Consider the following 12,337-nt stretch of genomic DNA (forward strand, 5'->3'; position numbering starts at 1 on the left):
AGTTTGTAATGGGATCTGAAGATAACTATTCCCCATGGGCTGTGTTGATCTTCATGGCTGGCCCGCTGCCAGACGCAGGGCTCGAAACTATTATTCACGCCTTCTTGCACATACCTTGCCTGAGCATGCTCAGTGATGACTTTTGTTTCTAATTGCTATACACTGAGATTTGACTTTCCCATAATTTACTTGGTATTTTATTAAAGAGTGAAATATCACGATCGCAAATGTCCCCACGTCTGTACTCAGAAACCTGAACAGTTGTGTACGTTTAAGTAGTTGTGATCCAGATTGCATAGTTAGAAACCAGTTTTAGGATAGCTAACGAATATCCAAGCCAAAGAAGTTTTTGCCTGGGAGTCTTAGTTTAAAAATAATTACGGTTCCCAATATTTGAACAGATTTATGTTGTTTATAAGCCAAGTACATTTTCTTCATTGAGTCAACTTGTCTTATTTAAAACAAATTATGTTTGCTGTATTAAAGTTCATATTTTTAAGGCCGAGTCTTGTATTAATCCCACAGTGAGTCATTAATCATACCAAATGCATTATAAAAACTTTAATCACTGAAGTTGAAACTGAGATTGTAATGCAATCCATCCCGTTTAATTACATCAGCTATTTTTCCCTTTCAGATCAAGCGCTACATCGCAAAGGGAAAACAGATTAAAACAAGAGCTGTTTGATGTTTCTCTTTTTAGAGCAATTTTATGTACTTTGTTTAAAAATTATATAATTAAAATGCTTGAATTTTTCAGCCCTCTGATTTTTGTGGCTTGAACGTTCTGTCTGCCTGCCTTCTCTCTGGGGCCCTCTTTAACTTGGCACCCCAAAACAGAGCTTCTCCTGTGGGAGGCACCTGCCCCCCTAAGAGCTCTGGGTAAGACAGCCGTCTCCCGCTGTGCTGCGCTCCCCTCCCGTAACCTCTTTATCTTAAGTGTCTGGTCTGTATTTTGACATGAATGAATGCAAACTTGGGAGACAGGCAGAACTAGGTTCAAATTCCACATCTAACAAATGGGGTGACTCAGGCAAATTATTTAGCCTTTTTGGGCCTCAGTTGCCTCATCTGTTGAAAAGGGAATAATAATAACAACAACAATAATAGTAAATACTCCACAGGGATGTTGTGGACATTACGTGAAATAACCTATATAATGTACCTAGGGCATCACCTGGCACATACTAGTACTTTACTGGAACGTAAGCCTCAGGGGCCTTGAATATCTTGCTCGCTGCTGTATCTTGGTGCCTAGAACACTGCCTGACACATAGTTAGTGCTCAATAAACAGCTGCTGGCAGAATGATAAATGAATGGCAGCTAGCACTATAGTTGCTATTATTGTGATGTGGTTATCAGCATTTAGCCAGGTCCCAGGGGCAGTGATAATGATGTGACTTTGGATGTGTCCATTGGTATCCTCGGTGTACAGCTTCGCACAACAAGAAAGAGGTCTTGCAAAGAAAGCAGGATGTAAGCTACCAGGTGCTGGTTTTGACCGGGGAGACAAGAAAGTTAAACCCCCATAGCATCGACACTACTGGAACTGCCTGCCCTGACCGATCCTCTCTTCTGATACCCTTGTAGATTAATCCTGCCGTATGAAAGGTTTATTAAAGGAGAGGAAGATAAGCCCCTGCCTCCAATCAAACCTCGAAAACAGGAGAACAATTCACAGGAAAACGAGAATAAAACAAAAGTATCAGGAGGCAAACGCATCAAACACGAAATCTCTAAGAGCAAGAAAGAAAAAGAGAATGCCCCGAAGCCCCAGGATGCATCAGAGGTGAGTCGGGCTCCTCCACAGAAATACCTCTGTGAGGTCGGTCCTGCCTCGGGGTCTTCTGGAGCCCTGCATCCGTAGCTGCATCCCTGCCAGAGACACCACCAGGCTAAGAAATCTAATCACCTAAACGTCACCATTCCCTGAGGAGTGGGCCTTTCGGGGCAGCACATGGATTGATGGGATAGGCCAAGAGTAGGGTCTAGAAGGAAGCAAACACTCTGTAGAAAACTGAGAGCAGACCCGACTTTGAGATAGAAGGAGCCAGAGCTTCAGCTCTGAAAGCCAAGGGACTCCCATGTGAAAGATGTGGCTTCTCTGCCATTTCACAGCCAGCCTGTCTGAGGAGTTGGTGTGACTTTAAAACACGCATTGTGGGATCCGCTGTGTCTCTGCAGGACTGTCCTAAAAACTTCAGAGACTTGTTTGCCTCCATTAATTGACCTCTGTGTACCAGACTTGGGTTAAGACCAATTTAGAAACATCTTAAGTACGTATTATTTATAGGGGAATTTTGAAATGGTTCCTCTGAAGCCATGATTATCTGTCTTGTTAACAGGTAGTTTCTGAACCTTTTAAAACAGGCCCCAGCTACCCACAGCCCCCAACAGCTCTCTGGTAGAAACCGTTACTATCATCGTCCAGACAGTCATGGGGGATGAGCTGGGCTCTGTTTCAAGATGAATAATAAAAAATCTCTGCCGCCCATTAAAAAAAAAAAAACAAACCAAACCAAAAAAAACTTAGCAGCCACATTTGAAGACAGCACGTTCTAAGATTCAACCCCAGAGGGAACTTTGGTGCTGATATTAAACACCCCCTAAAAATCAGGTTTATAATGAACACATAAGAGACTCTCTAATTAAACACCAGCTTAAAACACACACACCGGCCTCCTAACGAGAAATTAACTTACCCAACTGACTCCTGTGTAAGAAGATAATATTAGTACCAAGAAGAGAAATTTGCTTTAATTTTTGTTTCATAATTATTTTAAGCTCTAATAATTAAAAGGGGGGGGGATGATGCAGAGATTTCTAAACATCTGCAAGCTTGCAACATAAATGGCCAAAAGCAAGGAAATTCCAAGTGAAGGCTTACATTCCATTCTCCCTTTATCCTGTTGGTCTGGTGATTTATCATAGGGCCTGGGATCAGTGAGTTCTATTAGATACCATATGTACAGCATTGCCAAAGCACCAGGGGACAAACTGAGGACCAGGAGGCCAGCTGGCCTTTGAATGGCTCCACTCTGGGCGTGAGAATTGAAAGGGCTGCTTTGTGAGTTGGGGGAGGAATCCTCAAGCCATTGCCCTGAGCCCGTCAGCTTGGGAGGCGACCGCTGTCAGGAGTAGAGCCCGGTGCCCTGCAGTCCACAGAAATCCTGAAAGCCTTAAGGCTCCCTGTTTCCTATAGGCCCCCACAGGTTCCCTTCAGGGACTGCAAGTATCTAAGGGACCGAGGTCATTATGATCATGTTATCTAAACTACCTGGAATCCCAACACCCTCTCTCCAAGGTTGACCCAAAGATCAGAATCGCTCCCCGCCTCCTACACAGACCCATGTTATATATATATAACAAGTATATTTCTCTCTATATATATATAGAAATACACTATACATAGCAAGTATACACAGCAAGTATATTGCTGTGTATACTTGCTATGTATAGTATATTTTGTATTGCTATTTCTATACATAGGAAGTATATTTCTCCTCACTGTGTGTTTGGGGTTGAATTTTATTGTTGTTGTTATTATTGTCATTGTTTTTAATTTGGAGATAGGAGGGCTTACAAAGCCCTTCTAGTCAAACCCACTATCTTCAAGTAATCAGATTATAAGCTGTGTGGTGGGAAGGTACCATTTAATATACTAAGGCAAATCATAAAATGCCATCCTACGAAAAGGCTCCTTTACTTTTTTTTTTTCCTGCCTAGCTTTCAATGACCTCCTAAACCTGTTTACAACCAAAAACCTAGAACTCCATGTACCTGAAGGCCTAGGTCATAGAGACATCAGTGGGGCTGAGACTCCCCCACAGCGCCATCAGAAACTAACACTTAAATGCAATATGCCTTTTTCCCTAGCCGTAGTCATTTTTCTATATTTTCATGTAATGTATAAGCTCACGAGACCAATGATGACTGTTAGTGTAGAATAAGTAATGATATTTGTACTGGAAAAGGCAGCTGTTAGTACAAAAACAAAGAAAGGAAAAGAATGATGATAAGTATCCCTAAAACAGAGGGCTATCTTGAAGTGGGTTTAAGGAGAAATACCTATGAAACGGGTGTGGTTCCTTAAAACTCTTGTTCCTACGCATCCCTACACCAGCATCCTCAGTCTTGCCCAAAGATGCTAAAGTGGTAGACACTTCTTTCCTTAACAAAGAAGAAAAATATTCAAGGGATGAGTTCGCGGGGAGGTGGGGGAAGACCATCGCAATATCACCGTTTTGTGACTGTTCTCCACCAAGACACATCAGGGCAGAACGACAGAAGTTTTGAAAGAACTTGCCAGTCCCCCTGGGTCACAGATGGAAAGTTAAGATGACCTTCTAAGGCCAAAGTCTGCACAGCTACATCATGCAATGAATGAGTCGAACTGTGCCCACAACTTCTGTCAGTGGGGACACATAAAGACCATCCATCTCATCGACTACAGCTTATTTCAGTGAACAGAAAAGCTGTATGTGTTGTGGCACTCACTGCTTGAATTTTGACAATTTCATTTTCAGCTTTAATGGAAATGTAGTTTGCTGCAGCCTAGAAGGACCTGGAGTCCTTCTGCCCCTCAGGTAGACAGGCTGACACAGCATCTGCATAATTTTTCAATATTTTAGCTTTATCTGCATGTCATATGGCACTGGGTAGAAATTATTAACACTTAAGCATCGCTAATGTAACGCATCATACTGAACACGTTAGGACGGGATTTGCTCTCGAAGAAAAAATAAGGGGTTTTAGTAAGTTGTTGTTGAGACGGGGTTGGATTTTTGAAAGAGAGATTCTAAAAAAATCTTTCTCCAAAGTGTCATAAACTGCAACATGTAATTTAAAACCCATTTGGATAATTGACTGATTTGACAAGAAAACAACCTCAGAATTAAACTATATATTAGAATCAAGGAGTGATATGACTGTATACTGGCAGTACATAATACTTTGCTATTTTGATAGGTATCTCATAAGGGACTGGAGTGAATATGCATATTTCCCCTAATGTTTCTGTAATTTATATTTCTTTGTTTAGAGCCATGATTGGGGAGTAATAAAGCTTTACAGAGACTCCATGAACTGACTGAAAAGGCTGTTTTCAAAAAACGGCTGTGTGTAATATTTTATTTCATAGCATAAAGTGTCAACGCATTTGGCTTCCTTCTGACTATCTTTTGCAATATTTTATCAGGTTTCGTCAGAGCAAGAGAAGGAACAAGAGACTTTACACCAGAAAAGCATCGCTGAGCCTCTCCCAGTAGCAGACACAAAGAAAAAAGTGGAAGGGTACCAGGATTTTGCAGCAAGGCCCCTGGTGTCCCGAGCAGACCCAGAAAAGGACGACGACACAGATCAAGGTACCAGCAACGAGGAGGCAGGAGAGGAGGGGCCTGCCCCTCCGCTCGCGAGTGCCCCTCTGGCCCCCGAAAGGGATCCAGCCCCGATCCCCGGGGCTGGCAAACAGTCGCGCACCTCTCCCCGGGCTCTCCTGGACTCAAAACAAGAACCCAAGCCCTGCTGTTTTACAGAGAGCCCTGAAAATGAACTCCAAGAAGCGTCCTTCCCCGGCTTCCCCACCACGCAGCCACCACTGGCAAACCAGAGTGAAATGGAGGATGACAAACTCCCCGCAATGGCGGATTACATCGCCAACTGCACCGTGAAGGTGGACCAGCTGGGCAGTGACGACATCCACAGTGCACTCAAGCAGACCCCGAAGGTCCTTGTGGTCCAGTCATTTGACATGTTCAAAGACAAAGACTTGACTGGGCCCATGAATGAGAACCATGGACTTAATTACACACCCCTGCTCTACTCAAGGGGCAACCCAGGCATCATGTCCCCGCTGGCCAAGAAAAAACTTTTGTCCCAAGTGAGCGGGGCCGGCCTCTCCAGCAGCTACCCCTATGGCTCCCCACCCCCTTTGATCAGCAGAAAGAAACTGATTGTGAGGGACGACCGCTGTTCGGGTTTGTCCCAGGCCCACCACGGCCAAAGCACTGACCACGTGGCAGTCAGCCGGCCGTCAGTGATTCAGCACGTCCAGAGTTTCAGAAGCAAGCCCTCAGAGGAGAGAAAGGGCATCAGTGACATTTGGAAGCACGACAAGCTGGGTCGATCGGAGCCCCACCGCTGCGGCTTCTCCAAGCATCACCTTAGCCCCCTTGCCGACTCCTATGCCCTCAAGCAAGATGCTCAGGACGGCAAGGAGAAGCTGCTGGAGAGGAGGGCTCCTCCCCACTCCCACATGCCCAGCTGCCTGGCCGATTTCTACTCGTCGCCTCATCTCCACAGCCTCTACAGGCACACTGAGCGCCACCTGCATAACGAACAGACATGCAAGTACCCTTGCAGGGACATGTACGGGGAGTCGGAAAACAGTGCTTTTCCCTCCCACAAGCACCAAGAGAAGCTCCACGTGAATTACCTGGCGTCTCTACATCTGCAAGACAAAAAGTCGGCTGCGGCGGAAGCCCTCACAGACGAGCAGCCAACCGACCTGAGCCTCCCCAAGAACCCCCACAAACCCACAGGCAAGGCCCTGGGCCTGGCCCACGCGGCGCCCGGGCCTCAGGAGAGCAAGGGCGCCTCCCAGTTCCAGGTCATAAACAGCCAGAGTCGAGACTGTCACCCCAAGGCCTGTCGGGTATCGCCCATGACCATGTCAGCCCCTAAAAAATACCCTGAATCGCTTTCCAGATCGGGAAAGCCTCACCCCGTGAGACTGGAGAATTTCAGGAAGATGGAAGGCATGGTCCACCCCATCCTGCACCGGAAAATGAGCCCCCAGAACATTGGTGCGGCGCGTCCCATAAAGCGCAGCCTGGAGGATTTGGACCTTGTGATCGCCGGGAAAAAGGCCCGGGCCGTGTCTCCTCTGGACCCCTCCAAGGAGGTCTCTGGGAAGGAGAAGGCCTCAGAGCAGGAGAGCGAAGGCAGCAAGGCCACGCACGGTGGGCACGCCGGGGGCGCCTCGGAAGGCCACAAGCTGCCCCTCTCCTCCCCCATCTTCCCAGGTTTGTATTCTGGAAGCCTGTGTAACTCGGGCCTCAACTCCAGGCTCCCGGCTGGGTATTCTCATTCTCTGCAGTACTTGAAAAACCAGACTGTGCTTTCCCCGCTCATGCAGCCCCTGGCTTTCCACTCACTTGTGATGCAAAGAGGAATTTTTACGTCGCCAACAAATTCTCAGCAGCTATACAGACACTTGGCTGCAGCCACACCTGTAGGAAGTTCGTATGGGGACCTTTTGCACAACAGCATTTACCCTTTAGCTGCTCTAAATCCTCAAGCCGCCTTCCCATCTTCTCAGCTGTCGTCCGTACACCCCAGTACAAAACTGTAAGCCTGGCTCTGCCCAGCATCCCAAATGGCGTGGATAACAGAGCTTCACTCCTTAGCCTCGGGGTGACGGCTTATAGAATTAGAAGTCAGTATTCTTCTAATCCGGGGTGAGATCAGTCCCGGCCAAAAGGGGCCCAGAGGGGAGGTGAACATACCTGATATTTCCGGGATGACTCTAGCCCTGGCTGGTCAGTCTTGAGCCCCTGCCAACACAGATGCCCTCGCACCTCAGATGGTCCACTTTGCACGGGGATCTTGTGAAGGGGATTCATGTGTATCCAGGAAGAACTTAGAGGACCCCGTCTGAGTTCTGATGGTCAGGAAACAATCTGGGCAAAAAAGGGCAGATATTTCAGAGGAAGGGGCAAGGAAGACTGGCAAATATGCCAAGGGATGCCCCTCTCTTCATAAAACTCTCCAAGGTTCAATCAATGCAATGTATAGTGAAACTTCAATAGATCTTTCATTTTGACACTATTAAACAATCCAGAGAAGTAAACACTGTTAAACTGACTGTATATATTTGCTTCTTAAAACTACCCGTATCACTGTTTGCTCACCTAATTTATATACAGGTAGTCCTATTTTCTCCCAGTTCCTTCTTGTCCCTTTTTTTTTTTTTTAATTAAACAGTATCGCTTTTGTTTGCAGGTCTTGTTTCTGTTTTATTTTGTTTTGTTTTGTTGTTTTAAAGGCTGACTGTCCTTAGTTGTTGATGTGTGTTTGTAATTTTTCCACATCTTATCATTTTGAGCAGCTTTGGGTGGTAATGTTATTGTTTACAAATTGAAGCAACTGATTCTAGTGGAACAAATGATCAAAGAAACAGTTGAGCACACAATGGTGCGAAGAACGTTCCTTTGCAAATCTGCAACTTAAGGATTTTTTTCCTCATAAATGGCATAGTTGAAAGAGCTTATACACTGCTTACCCGGCCAAATGCTTTGCTTTGAAGTGTTGGGTTATGTGAAAATATCGAGCATTGTACTTACCTTATCTAGGCTGTGAAACTGTCCTACATACCAGAGGAATCATAAAAACAAAAACCTCACTGTCAGCGAGCTGCTGAATAACAGCAGAGTCTAGAGGACATATCTGTGGGCTGCACACATATTTTAGGAATTTCAGAAATTAGAATAGAAGCCAAAATGATTTACATTCGTGTTGGCACTGATCCCTTTAAACAGTCTGGGAAGGGGGGTTGGGAAGAAGATAGAGCTTGACTATCCAGGAGAAAGTGCACAGCGGGAGGCCCAGGCACCAGATACCTGCCCAGGGCCGTGGTCTTTCGAGTAACAGGTAGTCACATTGCCTTCATCGAGTTGGTTTCTCGCTATTCCCAGGAAGAACCTCACAGGCCACATCTTTGGAGGTGGCTGGCAAACTGATTACCCAGTTCAAAAGAAAGCCATCCTCTTTGGGGTTTATGGGGCATGACTTCTGTGTGTATGTACACACATAGGGTGATTTGTGTCATGTTTTTAACCACCTGGCAAGACGGCCCACTTAACAATTTCTTTTACTGTTGGGAAGAAATGGTCAAGCTGTTCAAGCAGTCCAAAGATGCAGAGAATGTATACTGTCATTCTTGCCACTTCATTCGTTTGCTGCCGAGATGTAACATCAAGGTGGATGCATTTTCTAAGTGTGTTAAAAGTCGATCGACACAGAGAGTGGATTTTCCTTCCAGGTCCCATCCCTGCTGACAAGACTGCTTTGATGAACTCCCCGGTCAACCCTCCCCTGCCCCCACCACTACCGGTAGACATTAGGACCATAGTTAACCAAGTCTTTTACCTGTGAGATATTTAATTCTATGAAAATGGATGACCATTTTCAACTTCTAAATAGGTAACCTGACTGCAAAATGATCAAAACTGGTAAACAATGAAACCATGGCTCTTAAACCAAGCCATGCATGCCATGCATTTGTACTGAAATGTCTCTATGATACGAAGCCAAATATTCAGTGTAGCATACTTAATATCCAAAGGTGGAAACAAGAGAATGTAGAGATCTAGTGTTAAGAGTTCCATTTGCTTCAATTAATTATTTACCTTCCTGTGGAATAATATATATATATATATTTAATAGAACCATAGATAGACTAGTAGAATTTAGATTATAAATGTGTGAGTGCAGATTATCCTGCTATTGCACAAGATAGAGGGCGGAAACAAATCTCAATTCCAGCTGGCAGAATGCTGGCCAGGACACACAGAAGGAAGCTGCACTAGACTGAATAAGTCACAGAATCAGAGGACACGGAAGAAGGAGGAAACGCCGGTGTTTCTGCAGCTGACATGGGCTAGATCCTACATGGTTTCTCTGAGCTCGTTTCTCAAAGAAAATGGGGGCATCTGTCCCTGGTGGAGCTCACCTATCCATTTTGAATATGGGGCATTTGTTTTCCCCACTGCAATGATTTCAGTCTGGTTTCATCATGTTGGAATTCGATCACACCATTTTCAAACAATGTTAACATAGTCCAGCTTTTGTTTTTCTCATCTCTTCCGAGGAGGAGATTCACTGTTTCTGTCTGAGGAAGCTCATACCCTTGGCAAAACAGCAGGACAAATAAAGAGAAATGGGGGTATACATTCCCAACAGAAGCAGTGTGTTGTTTTAAAACTCCGAACAGAGATCTTGGAAATCCTTCAAAAAGACCATTGAATTCTTCATTGGCTGAGAACTACATTTTAAAAAGTCTTAAATAGGGCTTTGTTTGCATTGTTTGAGTTCAAGGGGCCTTATTATTGAATGGAATTGCACAAGCCTTTCTTTGTGCAATCAAACCATTGTTATTGGTAGTTCTGTAAAGGAAACTGTGGAATCTAATTGGCAGTGGAGTCATAAATCTATTTACGAAGTGTGGCTTCCAAGAAATGTTGCAATTCAAAATGCACTAAGTCCGTGATTTACTGGAGATGTGGAGATTCTAAATAATATTTCTGAAAAACTTCTGGCTTAACTTTTGGCAACTCAACATTAAAGGAAAAAAAAAAAAACCCACAAAACCCAGCCCAACCAAGTTTCAGAATTAAGTATTCTAGTAAGTGATTGGAACTTGTAATCTTTGCCACAGGACTGACTTATTTATTTACTAGCTAGAAGCTCTTAAGTTCACTTGTTTATCAGGGCATATACAGAAGGGTTTGTTAAAACTCAGCATTGACTTTACAACTTTCTGACCTGGTGCATGAATTCTCAAGTACTGTATTTCACTGTGTTGGTGTGTCTGATGGAAATTTCGAGGTGATCCCACAAAAATATTTTATGTAGTGTGCCTTCAAAGAGAACCATTTATTTCTCTTCACTTGTTGTCCCACAAGTCACATTTGGTCGTGGTCAGCCAAGTCCCATCTGGTCTAGTTTTACTCTTGTCCCAATTTTAAAGAAAAATGGGAACAAGTCTGCCCTGGTGAGACCCACACCATTGCAATGAGTATCTTGAGCACTTAAATTCCAGTGTTGGCTGTTGATGTATTTGATATTCTGCTTGTCTCCTCATGGTTGAAATATGTCTGAAGAATAGCAGCATAATCTCTTGGCTGTTTATACTTTTTTAAACCTTCCTGTGTTGTAAATATTGTATACTTTTGGTGACTCCAGCTCTGTAACCTCTATGCTCTTCTGTAAGGTGATTATTTGTATATAGCAACATGGCCCAGTGATACTATATAGTTTCCCAATGGAGAGGTTATTGAGTAACCTTTGCATTAGTTTAAACACTACCAGAAGAATGCTGAGCCAACTATAAACACTCAATTTTGTATGTTTTCCAAATTGTACTTATTACTGCTTTTGATACTGTATTACGTGCCAATAGTTTCCCAATCACATAGCAGGCAAGAGATATTTTGTACTTTTTGATCCACTGTAATATTTAATAAAAAATGTTACTATCTGTTTCCTTTTGGGTGTAATCTGTCCCTTCCTCCTGAGGAGCCCTGTGACCTCATCAGAGTACTTTCTACCCCATTGTCCCCAAATAGGATACTAACGATAACAATGATGATGATGATGTGTATGTTTGTTGAGAACCTACTGGGTGCCCATTTGGCATTACTCTTCACAGCCCCATGTAAATGTGGTTATGCCCGTTTTACTGATGAGAAGACTGAAGCTTAGGTAAATCAACTTGCCCAAGATCACCTGGCTAACAAGTTGGCAGAGTTAGGATTTGAACCCAGGGCTCTTAAGTCTACAACTTCCTTTGTATACCATGCTCCTCTCCTGGCAGGTAACAGAAGTCACCATTTACCTATTTGCTTATTTGGTCAACAAAGATTTTTTCATGTCTCAACTGCCAGGCATAGTGTTAGGAGCTGGGATTACAATGGTGAGTAGAAGATAAAAAATACTGTCTCTGGAGTTTATAAATCTTATGGGAAAGAGAGTTAATCAAATAGTCACCCACATAAATAACAAAAGTTCAACCTGACCTAGTTCCAGGGGAGAAAAAGTGATACATGAAGAGGAGGTGGTGACTAAACCTATAACGTGAAGGATGAGTGTGAGTTGACCAGGTGAGAAGGAATTGGGAGAAGAGTTATCCAAGCACAAGCTAACACATATGCAAAGGCCGGGAGGCAGGAACAAGTTTAACTTATTACAGGAATCGAATAAAGCCTATGTGACAGAAGCATCATTAATAAGGTCCAGGGAATGAGGTTGAGTTGAGGTTCAGAGTATAGCAGGGGTCAGCCAGATAGGTCCTAAGAGACCAGGTTGAGCATTTGGTCTTTATCCTAAGCAAGAAGAGGTTTAAGTGGGGAGGTGATATGTTCAGATTTGTCTTTTTCAATATCACCCTCTGGCTGCTGTGTGAAGGCATATTGAGAGCAATCTAATGCAAAGATGGTGGTCATTTCAGTTGCGGTGGTGGAATGGAGGAGTGGATACTCAGAAGTACTTGGAAGGAAGGATGAACAGACTTAGTGATGGGTTAAATGGAACAACTGATGTATATTCAGGATTGAAAAG

The 12,337-nt window shown here is 44.0% G+C and overlaps 1 protein-coding gene across 4 annotated transcripts in view; it reads left to right on the forward strand.

Annotated features, from left to right (window-relative positions):
* Positions 1 to 11,262, forward strand: part of ARID5B (AT-rich interaction domain 5B) — a 189,722-nt gene extending 178,460 nt beyond the window's left edge. For 3 of the 4 annotated variants that reach the window (XM_004279981.4, XM_033406064.2, XM_004279982.4), the window contains 2 exons: positions 1,592 to 1,790; positions 5,199 to 11,262. In XM_004279981.4, the coding sequence (XP_004280029.2) occupies positions 1,592 to 1,790; positions 5,199 to 7,352 (2,353 nt within the window). In that variant the 3' untranslated portion in view covers positions 7,353 to 11,262. The remainder of the gene's footprint in view (positions 1 to 1,591; positions 1,791 to 5,198) is intronic. The other variant, XM_033406063.2, reaches the window with a different exon arrangement.
* Positions 11,263 to 12,337: the final 1,075 nt, after the last annotated feature.

The sequence above is a fragment of the Orcinus orca genome, chromosome 14 (genome assembly GCF_937001465.1).
Source record: "Orcinus orca chromosome 14, mOrcOrc1.1, whole genome shotgun sequence".
Lineage (NCBI taxonomy): Eukaryota > Metazoa > Chordata > Mammalia > Artiodactyla > Delphinidae > Orcinus > Orcinus orca.